This window comes from Rissa tridactyla, chromosome 1 (genome assembly GCF_028500815.1).
Source record: "Rissa tridactyla isolate bRisTri1 chromosome 1, bRisTri1.patW.cur.20221130, whole genome shotgun sequence".
NCBI lineage: Eukaryota > Metazoa > Chordata > Aves > Charadriiformes > Laridae > Rissa > Rissa tridactyla.
In genome coordinates, this window is record NC_071466.1 from 33,030,677 (window position 1) to 33,057,276 (window position 26,600).

The 26,600-nt window shown below is 38.7% G+C and overlaps 1 protein-coding gene across 3 annotated transcripts; it reads left to right on the forward strand.

Moving 5' to 3' along the window:
- The first annotated feature begins 88 nt into the window (after positions 1–88).
- RCBTB1 (RCC1 and BTB domain containing protein 1) lies at positions 89–25,767 on the forward strand. 3 transcript variants are annotated; one of them, XM_054215871.1, is made up of 12 exons: positions 89–279; positions 6,199–6,369; positions 6,974–7,124; positions 7,627–7,793; positions 10,155–10,313; positions 11,381–11,488; positions 12,396–12,538; positions 15,124–15,314; positions 19,214–19,340; positions 19,829–19,980; positions 20,672–20,802; positions 23,934–25,767. In XM_054215871.1, exons 2-12 carry the CDS (start codon positions 6,226–6,228, stop codon positions 24,072–24,074), a joined length of 1,614 nt encoding a protein of 537 aa, XP_054071846.1. In that variant the 5' UTR covers positions 89–279; positions 6,199–6,225; the 3' UTR covers positions 24,075–25,767. The 3 variants fall into 3 exon arrangements, with proteins under 3 accessions (XP_054071846.1, XP_054071861.1, XP_054071853.1); XM_054215886.1 differs by having other exon boundaries at positions 6,219–6,369; XM_054215878.1 differs by lacking the exon at positions 89–279 and adding an exon at positions 307–3,186.
- Positions 25,768–26,600: the final 833 nt, after the last annotated feature.

Consider the following 26,600-nt stretch of genomic DNA (forward strand, 5'->3'; position numbering starts at 1 on the left):
CGCGAACGGTCAAGCGGGAGAGGCGCGCCCCCCCGCCGAGGCTTGAGATCACGTGACACGCGTCTCTGCCCACCGCCCCGCCCCGCCGCGGTCACGTGGGCGGTGCCGGCGCGCCCTGCGCACCCCTTCGGCACCTCGGCGTGCGCTGAACCGCCGTAACGGTCCCAACGGCCCTAACGGCCGCGGCTGTGGTGAGGGTACCACGGAGGCAGCGGGAGCGCCCAGCCCGCCGGGCGGAGGGGCCGCAGGGAGCCGGCCGGGGGATGCGACAGGGGCCGGGTGAGGGGCGCCGGGCGCGGGTGGGAGCGGGAGCTGTCGGCGGTAGAGAGAGGCTGGACGGAGGCCACCGCGGGGACCCCCGGCGAGGGTCTGTCAGGCTGGTGGTGGCCGCCCGGAGGAGGAGAGGGCCCTTCTCACGTAACCGGGGCTTGGTTGAGGGTCCTGACCCGAGTGACTTAGCGAAGCTTTCCCTTGGTCTGCCTGTGGATTCCCCCCTCCCCCCCCCCAGCTCTCTGGAAGTCTCTTCCTGCTTGGCGTAGCTTACAGTATTTTCATACAGGTTTTTTTTCCTGATTCGTGGTGTTTCGGTTCATCCCTCCCTTTGTTGTCTGCTTCCTGAAGGCTGAGATCTCGCTTACTGAAAAAGCGAGGGCTCTCGACAATGTTTTTTTCCCTCACTGGGCTTTATATAAAGAATTAGTGTTTCTTCAGTTTTTAATACAGTTCTTCTAAATTAAATGTTAAAGGAGTGTTTACTTTTTTAAAGGAACTTACAGAGTTCTGATTTAAGACAGTTTAAGTGACCTCTTTCAGAAAGTATGTTGTTGTCTACTGATGAAAAATAAAATGGACTTTAATCGTTTAAACTAGGGGTGGGGCTATGACAACAAGATGCTAAACATCGTAAATGGAAATGTGTTTGGAGCACATTTTTTTTTAGGAAAAACAGTGTTTGGAAGATGCAGTAATTCCTTAGAGGCTTAATATGACTGTTTTCCTTTGAATTCTTATTTCTGTATGCATCAGATTGAAATACAGGCATTGTTATAGAAAATGTATCATCCTGAGTGCTTGGCTTCAGTAAGGTCAGTAACGGCTTAGCTTAAAAAAAAAAAGAAAGAAAAAGAAGGCATACTGTGATTGTAGTTACAGTTTTGTTATGGTGGGTGGATGACTGTCATCCTACTAAGAGTTTTTTTCCTGTGTCTAAAACAGTCTTGTGTTCAATAGTATTCACGTGCGTGGTGGTTTTTGCTTGCTTCGATCTCTTTCAGCTGGTTACTCAAAGCAAATAGGGGGTCTAGTTGTCAGTCCTTAGATCAGCAGGGTTGTTTTCCCCTGTATTACTCATAAAAGGCATCCAAAAATAAATCATGCAGAGGTCTGAACACACAGATTTTGTCATAGAACTCTTGCCTAATGTAAGGTTTAAGGAAAGTAAGTTAAGGCACATGATTTCAGGGAGTGCAATATCTTTTTGGTAGCAAGGAGAAAGCTGCAATAATACCACTTGGCTGTTGCATCTGATTAATGTCAATAGTATGAATTGTTTCCCTGTTCTTTCTCAATACTGAAATATGAGATTAAAAAACCAAACATAAACTGGAGAAAACATGGGGAAGATTAGTGTTATGTCTAGGATTTGACTCTTTCTTGGTCGGGGTGTACTTAAAATTGAAAAAGGATCAAATTTGCCAGTCACTTCTTTTTGCTCTAAAGTCAGATATCCCAGCTTTTGTGTTCTCACTGCTGGTTTTAATTCCCATAGACAATTAGGAGAAATGAAGGCCTGAGCCTGCAGTTTCTTTCTGTGCTGTAGTAAGTCTGCCCAGCTAGAATAAACTGCAACATTGGAGCCTGAGGAAAGAGGGAAACAAACAAGCATGCAATTACGTTCAAATAGTCTTTACAAATAAGGGAATAATCTTTGAGGAGTTAAGTTTAGTTTTCTGTTGCAATGACAATTGGTACTGTTTTCCCTGTAGGATGTATTGTTAGGCTATTGTTCTCTCCAGCATGGCTTTGTTTAGCTGAACAATAAACTCTGTAAAACTTTATCTAAAATCATTTAACAAAACGTTTTGTAAACACTGTCTTTTTTTTCTTTTTTTTTTTTAAGGCAAGGATTTATGTTTGCCTTATGTATGCCTACACCTATCACTGAGAATCAGCCTGCGCACTGTTTCTTTAGAAAGCAAACTAGTGAGAAGTTGAATGCATAGGCAGCAGTTTAGCACAGAGTTTGTGAAGGGCTTCTGTCTCTGAAAGCATGTGGCTTTTTTAAATTGTGAGCAGATCTAGATTTTTTTCCCCCTAATGTTGGTGAATGCTCTGAGTTCAATTTCTTTTTATCACAATATGTGGCCAGTTCAGTTTCCTACTGTACAAGTCATCCTTTCTTGCTTATTTTTAGCCTCACTGAAATTCAAACAATCATCTTTGTTTCTGCTCCTGTTTGTATACTGATATTGTTGAATAATTTCAAAGACGTCAAAGCAGTTAGAAGAGGTATTGTTGATACAAGCTCCCTCTGCTGGTTAGTTATGCAGTGGAAATAAAGCTATATGGTGTGTAGTTATCACTGAATAATGCAGCAGACATGAAAAGACAGTTAAAATCAGTGACATACAGTATTTCTAAAAGCAACTATCTACGAGAACACCAAGTTTAAGCTTATGACTTTTATACTTATAAGGCTTTTAGTTACAGTTAACTTAAAATCTAGATGTTGATATGTAAGTGGCAGATACTCCTTAGAACTGCTGTTGCCATGTTGCATACAGAATCTAAACAATAGCTTGAGAGCTAATGTATTTAGACAGCTGTTTGCATACAGAATAATTTAATTACTTTGGACTCCATCTGGTACATTTGCTACAACATTGCACTTACAAACTTTCAGTTATGGTGCAGTCGTTGCACAGTATGTAATGTAGCAAGGTCCAGGCCCCTCATGATTATCAGGAGAAGTAAACAATCATCTTATCTCTCTTACTGATGCGGTACAGGAAGGGTGAGTGAAGGACACTGTGTTTCTCTGTGACACTGCTTGCAATGACATGACTGAAGTCTCCTAGGTCAGCCTTTCGTAGTAAGGATTTGCCCGGAAGAAACTGCACACACCTTCCCCCCGTGTTCCGAAAAATGTTGTATAAGGATGAAGTTTGAGTGTGGTTGGTGTGAGAGGTCAGTAACAATTTTGCAGAGTGTCTACTCTTTTGGAAAGTGTGCAGTGTGTCTTAGCGGATGCTAAAATTAATACTGAGCTACTTTACTGACATCTCCATTTACAGTACTGTATATAAATATATGTTACCCCAATACTTTTTTCCCACTGTAGACCTTTTTTTCCCTCTTCCTGTGGTGACTAGAACTTTTATTAGGAAAATTGGCTAAGGTTGTTAAGGAATCCATCTTTAGGGAGGAAGAAGGTGTTGCTTATGCTGAGACATTTATTTTATGTCAAAAATGGAGAATAAGTAGTTAAAAAAGCTTTCCATGCACAGTTAAAGCTAAGACACAGTAGTCCATGTATAAACTCCAGCACTTTCAGGTTTGTATGTTGTTTCACTCATTTAGATATAAGCATAAACAAAAATAGCTGCTGTTGCTATGGTAAAAATGTTGCAGATGAATGATGATAGGTACTTTAGCAAATGGCACCATCTAAGGACAGTAGTTAATATTTGTAGAGGAGGGGGAAAGGTTGCATGTTTGGGGAGAAACAGTACCTATTATATAAAAGTCAAGAGGTGTGTTCTGTTTGGTTTTGGTTTTAAGGATTTTTGTTAACCTTTATTGGTTGCTAAACCTGGAGAGACTTCAGGATTTATTAAAGAAGCTATCCTGTCAGTGGCAGATGAATTGCATTGAAAACCTTTTAGGGGAAACTCTTGAAACAACTTTGTAGGATTGTAGTAACAGTTGAAATTGGAAATACACAGCATCATTTTAGATAAAACAGTGCTACACCTGGCAAAAATTGTAAGGTTCTTTATCTGTGGATGGAGTTCATTGTCTTCAATCTGGAAAGTCTTGTGTGCTTGAAAGCTTTTCTTTTATCTACTGGTATTGGCCCAAAGATCAGAAAGGGAGTAGCACATTTTAAACTGGTTACCTTTATAGTAGAATAGGTTCTCAGTGTGCTATAAAACTTGTTAATGTATATGTACTAGGACATTCTCTATTGAAATAACATTTTGTCTTCATGTCTTAAACTGACGATGTGTTGAAAAGAACTTCAGTGAAGAAAATATTTTTCTTAATGTCCAGTTTATGATGTTTATGCCTTGCCAATTGTATATTATATGGGGCAAATTAAGTAGGTAAAGTCAGAAGGGACAATTACTTGGTCCGCGCAAAAGAACAAGTCATTGCTGTCTCCTTTGATTAATAGTGTCGTATGTTAAAAGATTTGCCAAAGTGAGGTAACAAACCTTAGCAGCTAACTAGCCTGAGTTTGGAACTGGACTAGAAATTAAGAAGGCTTAAATGCATTCAAATCTGTTTAGCTGTGTAGAATTTGCTGTGGTCTTGGTATCAGGTAGACTTTCAAAAGCTGTTCTACAAATACATCTATTATGAATGTGCCATCTGGAGACTTCTGGTGTTTTCAAGACCTGCTTCAAATGTGAAATGCAGAATGAAGTCAGTGTCTTGGCGAGAGGTGTGTGTATAGCGCAGAGCTGGGTTTGTTGGAGCAAGGTTACAAAATTTGATAAGGAGACACATGTGGGTTTTGCTTGTATTGGGTTTTTTTTGTACACGTACTTCCACTGTGACATCAGTGTTTCTGAAACTTTTTAAAAAATAATAATAATAAACCCCCTCCTCCCAAAAAGATTTGCACTGAACAACCTGTGTTTTAGGATTGACTACTGCTCTTGAATAGCTTTCTGAAGCCATGTCTTACTTAGTTTTTAAAACTATACTGACAACCATTGGAAGCAAAGGAAAGATGCTCTCTTGTGTTCTCACTGTTTTCTCTAACTGATACCCAGGCACCATAAAGAAGAAGCCTGACTTGAAAGCAACAAAGCAAAGAATAGGGGGATGGAATAGGACTGACGCAAACAAGCGAAAAGGAAGGAACTCAAGGTTAATGAGAGGATGGCATCTGGATAGAAACTGCATTTCTTACCCATTGAATGGTTCCTTAGCCACCCCCTTTTTTTTTTTTTGATGGTTTGTTGTGATTTGTATCATGTCACTGACATTCTGAGTAATTCTCTAGCCTAGTGCTTTTCAGATTTCACAAAACTTGCTGATAACCCTGTAGCATGGTTCATAGATTGTCAGTGGCAGAATCCCTTCAGGGTATGAGTGGTTTTACAATTTTTATGTGCTGAAAGACTGAAGACCTAAATAAGCTCTGTGTTGACTGTTAGCTTTGTTCTTGAGCTGATGCGATTGCCCTGAGGAAACTGGGAAGATGGAGCATTGTGGAAGGATGGATGGTATACATCTGTGTTCATTGACAGATAATATCTATACCCAGCCATGTTTCCAGTTTTTGAAGTGGTCCATCTTGTTTCTAAGTAACAGATCATGGCAATTGTACTTAATCGCTTTTCTCTGATGTGTTCCACTGCTTAATTGTACAAACTCAATAATTTATCTCATGCTTTTGTGCTCTCACAAATAGTTTTTGACCATAAGAACAGCTTTTGATTGCATAAGACGTGGCAGATTTGGGTCATATGCTCAAATGACCCAAATCGTTTGAGGTCCAGCTTTACTTTTATTTGCAGGATTCATATATACATCAACAGCTTGTTTACATGGCATATACAAGTTATAAGACTACAAAAAAAATTCACAAGTGAAAATTTTATAAGTGAGAATTTCAACTGAAACTCCCTCTGAAAATGCCCTCAGAAATCCACTCTGCCACCAGTGGATATTTACTAGATCACAAACTTTTAACAAATTTGCTTATAGAACAGCAGATATTCAGTTGTACTGAATACAGTTTACTTAAATATCTTGTTAAGAAAAGATGTGTTCTTCCAACGTCCTACCAGTGACTTGCTATTTGTTCACCTTAATGCATGAAAATATAGTTACATATTTCATATAAAATAGAATGTTACACTTTCAGAGACACAACATGCGTCTTTCATTTAAAGGAGATTATCTTGCTGCCTGTTAATGAAAGTGCAAAATAAACCTTTTAATAAGCTTTTGTTCTTATTACAGCAATGTCATCTTACTTGTAGAAACGTCATGACACACAGCAGCATCATGGTGGATGTAGGAAAGTGGCCAATATTTACCTTGCTGTCACCTCAAGAAATAGCATCTATTCGTAAAGCATGTGTATTTGGTACATCAGCCAATGAAGCTATATACATAACGCACAATGATGAGGTAAGGCTGTAATAAAGTATAACATATACTCCACAATTAGCTTTTTTCAGAGTCTACTGAATACTTGTAAATTAATAGCTTCTCAAAAGCATTGTGTGAAATTTGTATATTTCAAAACATGTTGGATGTAACTTGTAATTTTTTTTTTAGTCTATTGGGGACAATATAGATGGAGTATTTAGAAAACTTACAAATGACAAAGGCCAGGATGGATTACATGCACTTTTGAAGACAGTCAGAATTGAAAAGAAGTTGTGGTAGCTTGAAATTAAGTGCAAGTACTCCAGGTATGAAGATGAGGTTATGGCTTGCTCTTTATAAACTGCTTTTAAAAGGTGGTGGTATCTTCTGCTTTCACAATTTAATGTGTTTTATAGTACAGTTCCATCAAATGAGAAGCCTAGCTTCCAGGTGTGCATTCAGACTCATCAGCTAACTTTTAAAGTGTTCTCATGCTGACTCTTGAGCTTATTAACTTCCATGAGGGAAGTCTCAGGCCCTCAAGAGTCCGTGGCAAAACTGGCTTTATGAAGATCTGGACATTACCACATTTATGCATACCTGAGTATAAATCACTTGAAATGAGTATTCCTCTGTTTTTCAGGTATTTGTTTTTGGACTGAATTGCAGTAATTGTTTGGGAACTGGAGATAATCAGAGCACAATAGTACCAAAGAAATTGGAAGCCTTATGTGGAAAGAAGATTTCCAGTCTCAGTTATGGAAGTGGACCCCATGTTGTACTTTGCACTGAAGGTAGAAAATTAACAATTAGTATAGAAACATAAGTTACAGATTTTAAGTTCCGCTTGCATGTAACAAGAATGGATTAAGGTGTAATTGTATTAACTTGTTAATTGGGTAATGTACACTAAGGGGTTCTCATTGGTCTTAAGTGGAAGTAAATGTATTCTGTAATAGGTAAAGTATGTTTCTCTTACATTTCCATTATGTTGCAACTGTATCGGTTTACTCTATCATTATGACATACTCAGTCTTACCTGTGCACTTTCACGTATTTCTACAATAAATCTAGAGGTTATACTGTGATATATGTATCTAAAATAGTTGTATACAAAATATATAATTTTTTAGTGTACAGATATCGTGATTTTAGCTGGATTCTTGTAATAGTTTCACTGTTTGTTAATGTCCATTCACTTTCATGTTGTCATTTTCTAATTTCTTAGAATTCTGTTTATCTTAACTTCCTTGGAATTTTTGGTGGTTTTTATCATAAACTTAAGTATTTTTGCAGATGGTGAAGTGTATGCTTGGGGACATAATGGTTACAGCCAACTTGGGAATGGCACAACCAATCAGGGCATTACTCCGCTTCAAGTTTGCACAAATCTGTTAGTAAAGAAAGTGGTGGAAGTAGCCTGTGGCTCTCATCATTCCATGGCGCTGTCGTTTGATGGGGATGTAAGTTGAAACCTGTTCAAATCTCTTAATCTCCTTGAAGTGAATAGTGCAGGTGACCTTGCAGGCTGAAGTTCTCTCTTTCTCTGCAATATAATTACAACATGACCTTTTCTCCTGCTGCCTCAAACTAGGGTGTCTTTTTCTTCAGAGCAGACTTGAAAACAACTCAAAAAAAAAAACAAAACCCACCCACAAACTCCCAACAAAAAAAAAAACCCAGCCTAACCACAAAAAGAGGAGAATAAAAGCTTGGTAAACTTTTACATCTTTCATTTGTTGTATGTCTCACAGGGATGAGACCAGAAAGCTGTGCCACTTACATTTTGCACCTTATAAGCCATTCTTTCACCTGTAACATCGTTACTTGCTTGCAATTCTGTTATGAAAGGGGTATATTGAGTTGTTTGTATTCACTGGTTATCATTTAGTCTGTTACTTGTAGTCGTCTTGGTTTCCACACTGGTACTGTGAAAGAATTTGGCTATGCGCACCTCTGAATACCTTTGTGTGTAGCTAATGAAAGAGCACTTGGTAATATCCAGGTCTGCTTTATGCTTTTTGTTTGTGTGGCTTAAGGCAGTGTGTCATGGGAAACATGTACAATTAGTTTCCAGTTAGTCAGATTTCACCAGTGTATCTGATTCGAGTTGCATGTTGCTGCATGGAGGAAAGCCTGGTTTCAGCTCTACTTTAACAGAAGAGGGTTCTAATTTTAAAACCTTCCAAACAATGAAAATGGAAACTACAGTTCTTTCCATCCTGGTAATCTGAACACATCTGTGTTAGGGTTTATTATGGCATCATAGTGCAACAGCAATACAAAGTAGTAAATCAGTATTTTGAGGGTAGGAAAGAGACATTGGGTTAATTTAAGTGGTCTGTGTTATATCTGAAAGGAGAGCCTATGCTTAGGAAAGATCTTCATGTTGTCATGTTTGTCTTGGTTAAACTATAAAATTTGGTTTGTGTGTGTGAAGGCAAGGGTGTCCGTGTATTAAACTAGTGGTGCCAGCCACTGTGTGGTAGTGCAGTGATGGCCACACTGTCTCTTGTAATAAATGTAACGTGCTTGAAATCTCAATGGAAGTGGGGAAGTTTCTTTGTATTTAGCACGGAGTTGGTATTTGTGGATTGATTGCCATTGTGGCTAGTTAACGTACTATAAATCTATTCCTAGCATAACTTGCAGTAGCTTAGTCTACTTGTGCTCTGAGGTTTTATCTGTACCAGAATTGGTTATACTGAAAGTAGCAAAATGTGTTAAGTGGAGTTTTATTTATGGAAAGTTTTAGCTGCAAAAACCCTTGTGACTTGATATATCTGGAGTTTCAGAGAGGCATTGAAGTTGGAAGTATTTGTGGAAATACTTGGCATAGTTGGCTTGTATTTTTTTGGTGGCAAGGGCGGTGTTTCTTTCGAGTGACTGACTTTTGGTTTGGTGTCACAGTAAAGAGGTGCCTTCTGGCACCAAAGGATGTGCAGACTTCAGATTAGGGTATCTATCAGTGTGGTTTTACTGGCTAGCATGTTTGTGGCTGGGTATTTCCAAGAGGACAAACTTTTTAACTGGGTGAAGCGCCAGGGAATGAACTATCAGAAGCAGTTTTATGCCAAACTTGTGTGCATACACACAATAAAAATTGAAGGAACTGAAAATACAAAGCTATAAATATTTTTTTTAATAGCAAACTGCTTCCCTGTCTTCTGGACTTTTAGATGAAAGGAACCAGTATTTTTGTTTTTATTATTAGTAGTTTGCCGCTGTCAAACTTTGAACTGTCAGAGATGGTGCTTTTTTGGTAATGCCGTTGTGTAAGAAAGTTTTGTTATTGTGAAATGCTATCTGACAAAACCATCTCCTTTCATAGCTCTTGAAAAATATAAAAGAGGTATGATGGGTGTCCAGCAATAACCTGGTTTAGAGTTCTATGAAGAAAAATAAATAGCTGCAAATTGGGGAGTTCAGCTTGTCTGAGAAATGAATGACATTCTGGCTTGCATTCCTTTTTCCAACATCATGAAAGTATAAAGACAGTCCACTCACTATGCTCTTTGTCTTAGTCTGACTTATATTTAATATGGAAATTTTTTCCTTTTCCTTTTGTTTCCTCTTGTAGTCAGTTGCTCTGGTTCTGTAGCAAGAAGCTGAAAAAATGTGCTATATTCATATTTGCTAGATCAGTCCTATTGCTGTTTATAACTTTCAGCTGTTGAAGATAATTTTAAGCGTTTTATCTCATTAAATAAGATAGTTTACTCAATCTGATGTTGACTACAACAAGATTAGAATTTATTACTATCATTACTATTATTAAGGCTTAAACTTCATTTTTTTTTTTGTTTGTTTGGTTTTATGGACAGCTGTATGCTTGGGGCTATAATAACTGTGGTCAAGTTGGATCTGGATCTACAGCAAACCAGCCAACTCCTCGTAGAGTTTCAAACTGTTTACAGTGTAAAATGGTAGTTGGCATTGCTTGTGGTCAGACCTCCTCCATGGCTGTAGTAAACAATGGTGAGGTAAGTATTGTTACCCGAATTTAGAAAGTTAATGTCTGAACATGGAGAAATGCTGACATGGAGTACTCAAGTTATAGAGTTGTATTGATAGAGTTATATGGATAACTTCTGTGAGACCAATTTAAGGAAAACTGCAATTAACTGAAGATGCTGTCTTTACGCTAAACAATCATTATTGCAAAGGCTTTATTGGAACATAATTCTTACTGAGTTTTGCAACTGCAAGAATCGGAACAGTTGTATTAAGGATGTCTGTCTGCTTTATTTTAACAGATGGATAACATGTCTCATGTACGCTTTCAAAAAAATCTAATTAATTAAATAGTTAATCCATCTGCCAGAATACGCTGACTGATCCTGGTTCTTAAACACATTGCTTAATTGCCAGCAACAAAACCAAACCAAGCTTTTGAACATTCCCCTAGTATTGTGCTACTGTTCCATTTCGTGTAAGCTTGTAGTGTTGCCTTGCTTCTAGGTGTGAACTGTCACCTCAAGTTTACTACATTTCACCAAACTTCACCACCAAACTACATTTCACCAGCACAGCATTTCTTTGTGACTGGACGGACTGTGAAAGCTGTTGAGCTTTCATTGTATATGCTTTGGTCTTGATGCGTCCGCCATAACACAACTAAAGGAACTTGGAGCTAAACTGGGGACTTCACTTTAAACTAATCTAGTAGCTCATCAGCTGATTTCTTGTTTTCTTAAAAAAAAAAAAAGAAAAAGTAATAAGGAGAAAGGAAGGTGTAAAAGTCAACAAAAATGTTGACACTGTGGGAGAGATTTTGATGTATTGGAAGTTTATTGCAAAATTTCTAGTACTTCAAAGACAAATCTATTTTAGAATGCTTCTTGAAAAGGTAAATAAAGGAGTGAAAAGTTGAATACAGTCAGTCATTGCAGTATTTTTAAAATCTTTCAGCCTTTTCTATATTGCTCTTGAAATAGTGTACAGTTTTTTTAAGATGATGTACTTTTTTGATTTGTGCTTGGTACTAAGTCTTAAACGTTCTGTAGTTCTACAGAGAAGTGTCTGACTTTTGTTTTCCTTTTGCAATCAGGTTTATGGCTGGGGTTACAATGGTAATGGTCAGCTAGGTCTTGGAAACAACGGCAATCAACTAACGCCATGCAGAGTGGCAGCATTACATGGTGTGTGTGTACTCCAGGTATGTCTAACGTGGAAACAAAAATGCATTCATGTTTCTAGCATCTGCTAAAACTGTATCTTCGGAATCTTAAACCACCTTCTAGATTTCAGAATTCAAATACTGAATTTTTTTAGCTCCTATAAATTATATTAGGCTTCTAAAAAGTGCAAGTGAGCTGTAAAACACTTGCTTTTGTGAATGTTCTCAGTGATTTAAAGTTAGCTAGTATAAGTAAACTATTCTATAGATTCAAATTGCATCTTTGTTACAAAGCTGAATGAATGAAATAAGCTTGGCAAAGACAAGAAATGAAGGGGAGCAAGATGTTCAAATTAGATTCTACGTTAATATTCTAATTCACCCTTCAGAAGTGAGAGGAGAGGGAAAATAAGAGTCACGGGTGTGGGTTTGGTTGTTTGGAGGTTGGATTTTTTGATTTATGTTTTGGGTTTTTTTTTTCCCAGCTAAACAATAAAACTAAAAATTGGTGTTTCCTGGGTTTTTAGTAAAGTTCTTTGGAGTTTCATGTGATAACTTGGGTTGAATGCTTTTTGGCCATTGAACTGCAGCTCTCATAGTTTGTATAGTATTCAAAATAGCAAATTCTGGAAGTATTTCAGAATGGCAAGATGTGATGATGAATTTCACTGTTCTTTGTGTGAAGAGTCTGCAACTGAAAGCAAGTAAAGGCTAGGGAGACTTTGCAAGAGTGCAGTAAATTATTTAGGAGTAACCAATGAACACTAAATTAATGAAGTTGGGACTTTTCCAGTACTTACAGTTAATGTATTTTATGTTAGCTTTAAGTACTGAGAAATAACACGTAGTGCTAAATGAATAATGCCTGAACTAAGGTAATGTGTGTGATAATTTTGTTTCTCCTCTCTGTTTTGTTTAGTAGTAATGCTTATACATTTACTTACAGATTGCCTGTGGCTATGCGCACACACTAGCACTAACAGATGAGGGTTTGCTCTATGCCTGGGGAGCTAACACTTATGGGCAGCTGGGAACTGGCAATAAAAGTAACCAGCTAAGCCCGGTGCAGATCATGATGGAAAAAGAAAGGTAATCTTGCTGAAGCTGTTTTTGGATGGATAAGTCTGAGCATGTGTTATGCAGTCTTTAGCACTAGAAGCATGTATGTGTAGGCTTGGTGGATTGTTTTTCTATCGCTTATGTTAAAAGCATAGGAAAAGATGGTAACTTACTCTTTACTGAGTGCTTTTTGCTATCTGTAATGATTATTGAAAGTAAACATAGTTTATATTTACCTGATACTGAAAGATAATGAATGACTGTTAGGCTATTCCAAATATGGTTCCTTTGATTACAAATTTGAAGCTATGAAAGCAGTAAGCCAAGCCTTTAAGCTGTATTGAGGCCTACATTTAATTAAAAAAAAAAAAAAAAGGAAGTGCCACCTTTGCACCTTTGTAAGAAGTGACATGTGAGGAAAAAACAATTTTCAGAAAGGCTGAGAATAGCCAACCATGAAAACAGAACTCGATTTGCAATGTTGCTGGAGTTAGGGGCACACAATGCTGCTTTTATCAGTTACCAGTTAGTAGTTTGTAGTTTCTTAGCTTCCTAGACTCATAAAAGAATAACCGTAACCCTTGTCCGCCCTCTTTCAGCACCCTTGTCATTCTGATATTTGGGATGGCTCTTCTGCTGTTCACCTACAGACTTAGACATCAGTCCTTTTCTCTGGGCCCATGTGTATACCTGTAGATTAATGTACCTCAGTTTGGAAACCTCTTAGTCTATAAATCCCTTAACCTGTAAATCTCTTAACTTGTAATCTCCTCTTAACTAGGAAACACTTGTGGTCAGTTTTTGTTCTCCATTTCTGAACTGTCTTTCTGGGAAGTCATTCCTGTTTCTCACACTTAACATTAAATGAAAAGTTGCACGGTACTGCTATTATTCAGGAGTTTAAAAAATGGGTGGGGGGAAAGAAGAAAGGAACCATCACAATAGGTGAGGCTGGCTTGTCTGTGAAGGAACTGCCATCACCCAAGCAAAATAAAATATTCTTCAAAAAAGCACTGGAAGATAAATGTGTATGCTTGCAAATAGATCAACTTTGTTTTCTTAGTGATTTATTTCTTGAGTGAACTAAGGGGAACTGTTGCATTTAGAACTGTATGTGAACTCAAGCATGGAATTATAATAAAACTGTCATTTGTTCAACGACTAAAGGAGGGAGAAAATATTGTAGAACTTCTGCTTGGAATCTAAGGGAGAGATAAGTCACTTGAACTTACTCATCTTGCTTGACTTGGCTCCCTTGGAAACAGAGCTGTAAGTGCGTGAGCTGTCATTTCCCATTAAGCATATTACTGCTGCTTCTCCTGGTCTTTTCATTTATATACCTCTTTTGTCATTTATATGTAATGCTGGTGTATAATTATTCTAAAAATAAGAATTTATTCTGCTAAGGAAAGAAAGTTTGGGAAAGGAAGCAGTTTAGGTGGATAGCTATGATGCACAATAAGTTGTCCCTAAAATAATTACTTTATGATGCCTCATATAGAGGTGCTGAAAGATCTCGATGTTGCATAGAGGTTCAGAAGTTGATAATGGTGTAAAAGGACCCATTAGTCTTTTATCTGCCAAAAACTGTTGATACAAATACTGAAAGTGATTGTATATTCTTTCTGTGTTTTATCTTGAAATAATTTTTGCACTTAAAAATGCGGACTTCATGCTAAAAAAGCTTTTTGCCTAAAAGGCTAACTCTTCGTGGATATTGTTCTGTAAAAAAAATAAACATTTTGATATGCATATTCTTAGACTGCTCGGAAAGACATTTATTTGTCCCTGTTGGTCTGTTTCTGGCACAAAAGCATCAAATCCTCTGATGCATTTTTAGTGTGGAGAAAAAACAGGAAAACGTAGCGTTTATTTTGAACTAGCACTGGAACTAACCATGGCTCTTCAAGAATGTGGAGTTAATTGCGTGTATTGACCTCTCCTCAAATGAAGCACTGTCCGTGTTCCGCAAAGAATCTCAGGGTTGAGGAAAGGAAACTATTAGCAAAATAAGAAGTCAGAAATACAGGCAGTACATCAGATGTCTGCCTACATCAAAAAACAGATTAAAGGTGAGGCAGAAGAGTTTCTTAATAAAGAATTTATTGAAAAATACATAGGATCTTAATCTCAAAATGAGAGAAATTTTGCAACATCTGTTTGAAAGAAGTTCTGAAAAATGCTCTGCAAAAATCGTGGTAGTATAACTTTCCTGCCTGTTCCCTGACTGGAAGTTTCATAAGCTCCATAAGCATTTCTTCTTGAGAATAGTTGTCTGATGTGCATTGGTTTTAAAGGGGAAAACAAAAACTTTGTTTTGCTTCATCCTTTTCCCATGGTAGTGGAAGAAAAGCAGGAATGTCAACTGATGAGAATGACATAATTAAAGCAATATCATCTTACGACAAAATCTACAAGCAACCTGAAAATGTTATTGCAGTTTTTAACTGTTGATCCATTCAAACAGTATCACATTCATGCAAGACAAAGAAAAACATACAGGAGTATAGAGGCATAGTTTGTTTGGCTGTTATTTTGGTGAGGCATTTGGAAAGTCCTGTACTTTAAGAAGATTCCGTACCTGTAAGTATCTTACAAGGTTTATTCTGTTTCAGGGTTGTGGAGATTGCAGCCTGCCACTCTGCTCACACGTCAGCTGCCAAGACCCAGAGCGGCCAGGTGTACATGTGGGGCCAATGCCGTGGGCAGTCAGTGATCTTTCCCCACCTCACTCACTTTTCCTGTACTGACGATGTGTTTGCTTGCTTTGCTACCCCTGCGGTTATGTGGCGTCTTCTATCAGTAGGTGAGAACAAGCTGCAAGATGACAGCCAGTGCTGTAGTCTCTGTGTGCGTTTGTAGTGCTTAGTACAGGATACCACTTTTGTAGCAAGGTGGTTTCTGCTTTGAGGAGAACCAGCCATTAAAACTCTCTCTTTTAGCTAGGTTTTTTCTTCTCAAGGAAGCACTCTACTTCAGCAGTTAAGGATCCAGAATAGGGTTAACAAGATTGATTGTTTGCCAGTACACATCTGGAGAGAACCCTGTTTTACCATTGTACTCTGACTATTGTGTATTTCCTACATTTGTATTGTTTGAGCTCCAGCTCAGGACTGGGAAGGACTCCTGGATCATTAAACATAACTTTTTTCTCTTGAAACTATTCCTACTTGGAAGACTGCTCCTGTTGCTTGTTACTTTGGTATCTAACAACTTTGAATTATAAGTGTTGTCTCTAGCTTTCCCTCCTTTGTATTTACCCTTTCAACATGAATATGAAGGAGCGAATCTCTCTCCCATGTTTCATGTTAGGAAAGTAAAGTAACAGAATTCCCAGTTTTCATTCTGTGAGATCATTTCACAGAATCATAGAATAGTTTGGGTTGGAAGGTACCTTTAAGGGTCATCTAGTCCAACATCCCCTGCAATGAGCAGGGACGACATCAACTAGATCTGGTTGCTTAGAGCCCCGTCCAACCTGACCTTGAACGTTTCCAGGGACAGGGCATCTACCATGTCCTTAGCATAGCTTCTAGGAGGATCTGTTCCATGATCTTCCCAGGCATGGAGGTGAGGCTGACAGGTCCGTTTTTCCCAGCATCCTCCTTCCTACCCTTTTTAAAATGGTGCAATGTTTCCCTTTTTCCAGTCACCAGGGATTTCACCTGACTGCCATGACTTTTCAAATGTCATGAAGAGCAACTTGGCAGCTACGTCAGCCAATTCCCTCAGGACTCTGGGATGCATCTCATCAGGTCCCATAGATTTCTGTGTGTTCAGATTCCTCAGGTGGTCATGAGCCTGATCTTCTCTTACAGTGGGAGGGACTTTGCTTCCCCAGCGCCCGTCTTGCGGTCCATCGACTTGAGAGGTGTGGGGAGAGAGGTTGCCAGTGAAGACTGATGCAGAAAAGCTGTTGAGTACATCAGCCTTCTCCTCGTCCATTTCTCTCAACTGGATTTAGTTTGACTTTCCCCAAAGACAGGCAGACTTGTAAATAATAGTCCCAGAATGATAAGACTCTAATATAATTCTTTTCTCTGTAGGAACTCTCCTCTTACACTGCCTTGGATTACACTTTGGGATGCAGTCTCTATAAGCCCAAGTATTTCTTCTTGATTATGTTTGATTGACATGCTGCTAATTCTTATTTGACCCCAAATATGCTATAAAGTGCTTAGCTTGGACTTAGCTTTCACTTCCTTGAAAACACAAAAGTGTTTTCATCTTAGATCTGCCACTTCAGTTCTCGAGATCATTTAGGATCATTTAGGACAACAGATCCCAATTTTGTTAGTCCCTGTACAAAATTCATTTTGTGGAGGGATCACATCCTAAGTAACCTTTCTCCAGACTCAAGCTTTATCTTTTCATGTGGCTTGCCCTAACCCAGCTTTTCCATCTTAACTTCTCACTTAGCACGTTATCACATTACAAAGGTCCAGATAATAGCATCTCGTCTAGAGAGGAAATCTGAATAGTTTTGCTAAAGAGAGAGAAGATTAGCTTGGAGTTATCTGCTTCTGGGTAAATCCAAGTCTTGTTTTATCCCACTTCTCACTTTCTCCATTCTCTAATCCTCTGCGATATGTGTTAGTCTTACCCTCTGTGGAGGTCTGATGATTGTCCAGGTCAGTTGTCTTTTGCTGATGGTGAAGGCTGTTTAAATGACATCTCCCCATTTTCACTACTTTACAAGTTCCTGATTTTTATGAAGTATTCCCAGACTGAGTATAACAAGGTATTTAAATTTTGTTTCTGGTTCCTGTATTTTAATTCCTCTTAGCCTTTGGGGGTTCTTCCTCTCTTATTCTGATAATCCTACTTTTGCGGGAATTTTTCTCCATTTTCCATAAGCATTTTTTTCTTTCCTCACCTTTTTTTATTGATATAGGTTTAAAAAAAACCCAACTTTTTTTTTTATGGTGCTGCAGGTTTTTTTTTTCCCTTAGTGAGAGTTAATTCTGTGTAAAGGTTATTGTTCTACTTCCAGTTATGATGGCTCTGCCAAAAAAATGAATCGGTGACTCAGGATTGGCTGTGGCAAAGCACAAATCTGCAGCCTTTTTTGAGGAATGAACTGAAGGTATTTGGAGTGAAAGTTGATCTACTGCATAGCTTAAGCTAAGCTGATGGCCTAGAAAAAGAATCACATGAGCAAATGGAGGGGGATTGGAGCATGGTTTAGCTAACCCTAATGGCGGAGAATAATTTGTGGATTGTATATTGTGTGAGCTGGTGCAGGCAGGGCGCAGGAACAGCCATAAAACCATGGATGAAATGCAAAGAGTAAAGTTTTTTCATTATCTCACCAACTGGGGATACCTGAAGCAGCACCCAGGCAGAGGCACACAGGTGGGGATGCAGGCAGCACAGAGCATGATCCATGCTAGAGGATCCCCGAACCTGCTGTTTTCACCTGGTTACCAGGGATTCATGCAGACCTAGTTTACCACTGTGCTTTGATCTTTCCTACAGCAGGGTGGGAATCTCAAGTATGTTCAATAGGGTGCCTCTAAGTCTATCAAAGGCCTGTGTTGTCTAAACACAGGTGTTCTACTTGTTCAACACACAAGGCTAAACAACAATTAGTATGATGTGTGTGTTTTTCTACACCACAGCTGCAAATCACCTGAGCATGTTTGCAGTCCTCCTCGCCAGTCTTCCATTATTTCCCTACATATGTGGATGAACAATAGGTAGTTCTGTGGGACACAGATCACATCCCATTATAGTGTAAATCCACTTACTTTTTTTTTTCATACTTTGCAGCTTATAAGCCATGTGTTTTGAAACACACCTTTAAGATGCAACAACAGAAGCTTCAAATAGTGGGTTAAATTAGGCTTTCTAAAACTTCAGAGTTCTTACTTTACCACAAGCCTTAGCCAGCTGGCGCTGCAACTCTTGTATGATTTCTAGAGACACAGAATGGGACCTCTGTGGGACCAGTGCTATAGGCCTTAATAGAAAGAACTGCCAAAGAGCTTTAGTCCACTTCCAAATTGCTCAAGTCCTGTGTCCTTGGTTGTACCAAGAACACAGTATCTACTGTCTTTCTTCAACAGCACTGCTTTTGGATTTTCTATTGTCATAACTGACAAAGGAGTTTAATGTTGTCAGTGATAGTTCATGTTAGTGAGCCCTGGCAGAGACCTTAACAGACAACCTGCAGGCTACATCCAATCTGCCAGCACAAACAAGTGACCAATTGGTGACATGTTTTCTTACTATTTAGGCTCAGATCACACTGTGTCAGTGCAGCTGAAGTACTGTACACCGTGTCTCAATTGAGTTGCAGGTGATGCTGTAGACTCCCATTACCACCAGTTTGCAGGTTGCAGAACTGAGCCTATCCAGCACTAGCTGCCAGGAGGCTGGCAATTTCATGGGTGGTACCCAGGAGGAGAATGAGAGAGGAAGTTCTCCAGGTGCTTTTCCTGCTGCTGTGCTACCTCTGTGTAATGAGCTGGAATGGGAACTGCTGACCTCTGCTGCCTGTAGTTGTTGTGGAGCAGTCCTTGCCAACAGGAAATGGTATTGGATTAATTCCTTCTTTCCATTTTACTGCTTAAGCCAATGGAGCCCTGATACTGACCTATTTTATTTGACATGCTCTTAGTTGAGCTGCTGCTAGCTTTAGTTAGTGATGTGTGCGTTCTGTTTGAGATACTTAACATGTTTGTTTTAAAATTGTTTCTGTAGAGCATGAAGACTTTTTAACAGTAGCGGAATCTCTGAAGAAAGAGTTTGACAGCCTAGAAACCTCGGACCTAAAGTTTCGTGTGGATGGAAAATACATCCATGTCCACAAAGCTGTTCTGAAAATCAGGTAGTTGTCACGTCTCACGGCTCTTGTTTATACAGAATAACCTTTTAGTATTGTGTGCAAGGGAGGGGGGCAAAGTAAGGGTTAGGGAGGGACCCCTAAACCTGTAGCATGTATGTACCAACAATCACTTTAAATGAAGTGATTGTAAAGGGAGTTGAATCAAAACTCTGTCTTAAAATGGTCCATATTCAGTTTTCACTAAGCCTGTTTGTTGTTTCCAGGATAATAAATTCTGTTAAATTTGTCTGATTGCAGTGTATACGCATACGTTTCTGTAGCATAGATCAAAATAAGAGTTTTATCTTGATGCACAACTGTAAAAATGCCCACACTATTAGGAACCAAAGTGTGGACCACTGGCTGTGCTGGGGTGTGGTAAAATATTTGTGAACATTGCAGTGTGTACCAAATACGCATTTCAGGGGGACTGTAATATAACATTCATGTGTACATATGATGGTGTTCGAGATAGTGTCTTTGTCTCTTAGGTGTGAACACTTCAGAACCATGTTCCAGTCATACTGGAATGAGGATATGAAGGAAGTGATAGAAATAGACCAGTTTTCTTATCCTGTGTATCGTGCCTTTCTTGAGTACTTGTATACAGACAGCGTTGACCTTCCACCTGAAGACGCAATAGGTACTGCTTATCGTCCAATTCTGTTAGAAAGCAGCATCCAGAAAAACTGAGACAGAGGATGCAGAATAAATGTATTAACGTAGGCTTCTAAGTCTAGCCTACAATGCATTTTACTGGTGGTTAATTAATCTGTCTTTAAAATACTGTTGTAGCAAACGTACTACAGCAAAAGTGTTGCATATTTAGAAATAAACTATGAGCAGTTTTTTCAAGATTGGGAGAGAAACTCTTTCTCTGGGTTAAAATACTTGCATATTTTACTAAATTGAGTCAATTATTGTTTAGGATAATATGAAAGAATCTCAATAGATCTAACAGGAAACTTGGACAGCGGAGCAAAGAGCAAGTTGTAATTCAAGCATAGATTTTTATAACAGTAGCTTTTTGCGCATGTTGTGGTGCCTGTTTTGTGACAGTTCTACTGCAAGCAGTTAGGTATGCAAATCAGTCAAACAGCTTGCGTATTTACAGAGATTAACAGGAGTGTGGCTTGAGGTAATAAAAGGCCTTTCTTCCTGTGTAATGGTAAAATAATTTTTTCTGAATAGTGACCTACTTGCAAAAAGCATGTTGTAGACATATAGAGCATTGCATAGAGACTACAGATGCAACTGTACCCCAGGAGCATAAACTGTTGTTGAAAGAGCAGAGATAGTTACAACGGACTAACACAATGGCACTTTAATTGCAGGGCTTTTGGATTTGGCTACTTCGTACTGTGAAAATAGACTGAAAAAACTGTGTCAACACATCATCAAGAGAGGAATTACTGTGGAAAACGCATTTTCATTGCTCTCTGCTGCTGTCAGATATGATGCAGAGGTAAACTTCTAAACTTCAGTCTCTTAAATAGGTGGCTGCTTTCTGACTTAAACTATGGAGAAAAGCAGCCAGTTGTATTTTCATATAAACTCTCTCTCACTTACTACCAGATAATACTATTTGACATTTTCAGAATTTGAGAATGCTGGAGTTATAAAAACTGTATTTGTGATGAGAGATGTATTATTTTATTTTTTTCTTTTCATAAACCAGCACTGGGAAGGTGAACTAGTACACAGATATCAAAACATGACTTAAGTCCCAGGCTGAGGCTCGGTATCTGTAAATGCTTGCATTTCTTAATTTCATGGTAAAAGGTAATGACACTGTGCCAAGTTTCATGAATTACTATTTTGTAGGGGAGAGGGAAACTATAACAAAAAATTTCTGGAGATAAAACCACTAACTCTGAAACAAGGGAAAGGTTTAAATACAAAACAAAAGACATAACATTATGAAAATCAGACTTGTAAGCTTTAAGTTACTTATTTGCAAGGTTGCGTGGTGTGTGTGTGATGTCATATGGTGGTAGGTTTGGGGACTGAGTGCATTTGGGTTTTTTTTGGTTGGCAGAGTGGGTTTTTTGGTTGGCTTTTTTGTTTGTTTATTTTGTTTAGCTACAGTCAGTCTTTCGGTCTCCATGGTATGCTAATGAAATATCAGGATAAGAACTACTGTGTGGGCCTAATAAAATTTGAACACAGAGAAACACTGTGTGAAAAGGGGGGAAGGCTAGCAAAACTTCCCTACTGCGTAATGTCTGATTTCACTACTAGATCACTAACATGCTGCTTTGTGAACTAATTGGGAAGTATTCCTGGGCTTGCTTCGGCTCTCTGTGTTCAGCATAGTATCTGTGCATCGTGTTTGCAACTGGTTAGTTTTTAACTTGCTACTTATGCTTATAAAGCAGTTTCGGTACTCAGTAAATCAACTCATTGCTTTTTCTTGTACTTAATATTCAGCAATTGGCATGCAGATGCCCTAATTTATTTCAGAACCTTGTCACGTGTTGCTTGTTTGATATACCTTACCCAAAGGGCTGTGTTAGAGTCTGAATTGTGGCTTCAGCTCTACTGTGAATAACAATTTCTTTGGTGGAAGCTCATGGAAGATAGGAAGATTTCCATATTTTAGCTTTGAAAGATTGTTAGCAGGATGGGTCTTCAGTGTGTGATTTATTCCACTTGTAAAGGTTAGAAGAAACCCAGTTACTACGCCTTGGCTGTACCTCACTAGCTAAATGAAGTTAGAAGTAAAGTTCAAACAGTAGGCCTAAGTGCTACATCAGGGAAAGAGTGGGTGACACTGAGGGGTTGAGTTTGAGTAGAAAGTGATTTTTACGTGCAGTAATGCTAGATGGGGGCTTGAAATTGCTTGGGTGATATAGTTTCTTCAAGGGACTGTACATCTGGAAGACAACGGTTAAAAGAAGCTGCTTCACTAATTTAAAATACCTCCATGACCTGAAACTCTCCTGTACTTTCTTTTGGTGACTGAGTGAATTGAAGTGGCTGGAATTAGGTCAGGTCTGGCTTCTTATAGTAGCTTTTAAAATAATATTTGGATGTACGTTGTGCCTTTATTCACTTAAGTCTATATTAAGTACAGTTTGCTGGGGTGCATCCATCTGCAAATGAAATTCAGCCTTTTTTAATACAGAACTTTAAATTTTCCAAAGTTACTTACTAATACTACAGTATTTATGTTTATTGTATGCTTCTGTTGCATTGACTTGGAAAATGAATTTTTTAATAAAGCAGTGCAAAATATTGTAATGTGTATGATGTAATTTTGTTTAAAATGCTAGTTCATTCTGTTATTTAAAAAAAACCAAACAAACCCTCAGTGTTCAGTTCTAATAAGCTTGTCTTTTTTCGTTGCACAGATGCCACACAAGTCAAGATCTGCAGCTTCAGAATGCCTGGTTTTAGGCCAGGATATATTTTTATATTATTGTTGTGTCAAGAACACTCACTAGCACACAGTTGCCGTAGCTTTCAGTATTGACCTTAAGTGAAAACATGAGTATTAGTTAGTCTTTCATACCTCCTGTGGCTTAAAGAGCTCTGCACATTTGTTATGCCTTACTGCAGTGCCCAGTCTGCTGCGCAGCTAAGGAAGGGTGTGTTCTCAGGTATAAAGTACTAGTTCTACACATTTATAACATAATGAAGAAATTAGAACAGGGTGGGGAGTTGCTATTTTGTAAGGGCTGCAGCACCCTCCTTATAGCATCTTAGATCTGCACCACGAAGAGTAGATTTCCTCCTCAGAAGAGGAGTTGGAAACAATCTGAGTGGGAAGCGTTCTGTGGTCATCCTTATATTGACAATGACTGTCTCTTGTTTTTTTTAGACATCCTTTCTGTCTGACATCATGCGGGTGCAATGATGGTTGTCTGTGAGGCTTTTCTAATCCATAAATAGAAGGCACTTCCAAGTAGACTCAAATATCCAGAACCCTGCTTTCTGCAAGATTTGTTATGCTGTATTGTGTCACTGTACTTCTTTTGAATCAGTTTTGGGATATCTGTGAAATACTTTGTAACACGAGTCTGGTTTTAATGCACAAAAAGGCCTTCTGCCTAAAGTGTGCCTTGAAGCTATCCAGTTGGTATATGCTTGCATTGAGTCTGGTGACATGTAATTTTGAGGCTTTAGTTAAGCCCTTAACTAAGCAGGAAGTCAAGCAACCTTACATATAGATTTGAGCTTGTATTATGAAATGGAAGAGTTGAATTTTCTTAATCCACAGTCTTGGTTATATATGATTACACCAAGGCCTCCTACCTGTATTGGATTTTAATAGTCAGCGGATGCAGATGAAAATCTTCAAGTGGGAAAACTCTCAAAATATATATTGCTCAGAACAGCTGATTTTTGTGACTGCAGCTATATAGTGAGAACCCAATTATAGTTACTTTTCCCTTTGTAACCATATGGGTAGAATTACTATTTTCCGTTGCATTTACATAATGACTGTGGGGAAAAATATTGAGAGACACTGGGTTAATGTGTTTGTCTAATTCTCTGCAAAATTAAAGTATATACAGGCATTTTTGCCTGAGTGTAATTTTCTACAATGGATGCAAAAATAATAAGATTTCTTGTTTGTTTGTTTCTGTTTAGGACTTAGAGGAATTCTGCTTTAAGTTTTGTGTCAATCATTTGACGGAAGTGACACAAACTACAGCATTTTGGCAAATGGATGGTCCCCTGCTGAAGGAATTCATCGCTAAAGCCAGTAAATGTGGAGCCTTTAAAAACTGAAGTGAGGCTGTAAGTTACGGGTCTCTGTAGGGTTTTTTTGCAGTTGCAACAGGATGTCCTAATTGTACGGGTAAAAGCAAGTGTTACCTGACCTCTTGTACCAGAAGATGTGAAAGGCACAGTAAAAACAAATGATTTCTGTGCTCAAGAGTGAACTGTTGTAAAAATGTCAAGCAAAGTACTCATTTGCATTTAGCAAACCTGGATGGTGGAACCAGCTGAAGATTTCAGGCGGAGAGAGGAAACACTGCGATGTGCAAAAAATGCCAGTCGGTGTTATGGACTTACCTTTTTAGCCTAGAAAATCTCAGTTCTAGCACCATCTATTAATATTTTCAGTTTACTTCGTGGGGTTGGAGAATAGTCTGACCTGAGCCACTGAATGATGTCACTTAAATCATTAACTCCCTGGGATTATAGGGAAGCAAATGGCATGGATATCTTTTACTGCATTTGCATGATTGTGAATGAATTTGCCGTTTGCTGCGTATAATTAACCAAGTGTATCCAGTGCTTAGAAAAGTGTGCAAAAATAATATATCCTCAAAGCCTGTGCAAGTGACTTTGAAGAAAGGGGTAATTAGCAAATCTAATTGGAAGTAAATCTCTGTATTTGGCTATACCTTAATATAAGTTGTAATGTTGTCCCGGGTGGAGTCATGCACTTCACTCATAAGAGAGAAGCAACAATTTACTTTATTGGTACAAACCAGCGAGTTAACACAGTGCCATGGTAAATGGGTCAGTGGTTGAACAAGACTGGATGGCAAGGTACACTTGGTTATTTACTGCATAGAAGCCAGGGTCAGACAGTCTGTCAGGGAGACCCTCCCGTTGAGTCGTGGGGTTCAGAAAGGACCCCCTTGGTTTCTAAACTCTTCTCAGAGAGGAGTCGAGGTGCGGCTGGATCCACTCCTAGTCCCAGACTTGACCAACAGTTTATGTCTAAAGGATTATATACGTGCAATCAGCTCTTTATATCACTTAGCTAAGATTTCAAATTTTAGCATGCTATTAATCACTTACAGATTATCTGACACAATAAGGATTCTCTCAACCTCAAGGAGTAACCTTGAGATGTGTCCCTGCTCAAGGGAGATCCTGGCATGCAGCCTGTTGCCCTGCGGGAGAGCTCAAAGGGCCCTTGTGCTGTTCACTATTTATGGGATAAGATGATTGACTCATAGTCATATTTTCATACTGACTGTAGAAGTTAGTTTTGTCCAAATTTGGCTTGAGTCAGACATTGACCAGCACTGTGCTTAGGTGGGCGTATTGCCATAAATTAACCCTTGGCTATTGTCTCCCCCGAATCCACTTTGAGAGAGGTGCATCCATCACAACCAGATGCATCCATCATGACCACCACCAGTGGTTATGGCTAGCGCAAGGTTATGGGAAATGTCAGGTTGGGGGTGGGGAGGTAGCACACAATCACACTCCACCCCGTGACTATAGTCAATTCATCTTATTCTCACAGAATGGTGGTACGATCACCTCTTGCCTCTGTGCCATAAATAGTGTATTGATAATTTATGTGCTTACAGATCCACAGCAAGTAGATAGGGAAGTATTGCTATTTGCTCTGTATTAGTTTGTATGTTTTGGGTGGTTGGAGTTTGGGTTATTTGTCTTATCATGTAACAAACCTTTATATACAATATAATTATAAGCAATAAACATATTAAAGTCAGAGTTAGTAAAATCGCAACTGGGTGAAGCATAAGATTAAACACTCCCGTTGCTGTTGGTGACCATCCAAGAAGAGTTTCCCACCAATGGTGTTCTCCACCCTTCTTCACTCTTTCCAAGACATGGTGTATCTCTTCTGTATCATGATGAATGGTGATTAGAGTTTTGTGTCCGTGGTTTTGGACATGTTCTAGCAGTTGACACAGGTCATCGTGTTGTAGTAGTTTCTTCACCAATGTAAGATTCATTCTGAAGGGAGTATGCAATAAATCTTGACTCAGTGTATAATTTGATTGTAACAATTGGTAAGCCATAACAGGAGATGAATAATTAAAGTCGCATCCCATAATTTTAGTAAAGTTACAAACACAAATATTTGAGTGATTGCTTGTATCTACAGCAAAGTTATCTTACCAATATAAAATCACAGAGGGTTCTCATACAAACACATCCTTTTCCAATGTACACAAGTACAGTTTCAGGGGTTTCATTGGGATGTATTTCAAAATGACAAACATTTTGTTCATTGTCAAGACAAATGTCGTGGGTTTTGGTGGTGTTACTCTCACAAATAAATCCTTGTTGTTCCTGTACAACGCATGTGGCAACATCAACAATTTACCATTTGTTTCCATTTTGTTGGGCCCACACTCTATGTTGGGATGGATATAGTTCCATGGTGATTTAATCCTAGCACAATGATCAGGAATGTGGTATATACCAAAGCATGGCATATGGTTAAGACAAAAGCTGTGGTCTTACTGTTGATGGGTTCATAAGTGAAACTGACTGAATACCACTAGGCCTGGAATTCTTTCTCAAATTCAGTTGCAT

Excerpts from the sequence above, each read along its gene's own strand:
- RCBTB1 (XM_054215871.1), top strand. The coding sequence starts at position 6,226 with ATGACACACAGCAGCATCATGGTGGATGTAGGAAAGTGGCCAATATTT. Across the intron at positions 10,314-11,380 it reads CTGTAGTAAACAATGGTGAG|GTTTATGGCTGGGGTTACAA; the intron begins GTAAGTATTGTT and ends TTTTGCAATCAG. Across the intron at positions 20,803-23,933 it reads CTGTCAGATATGATGCAGAG|GACTTAGAGGAATTCTGCTT; the intron begins GTAAACTTCTAA and ends GTTTCTGTTTAG.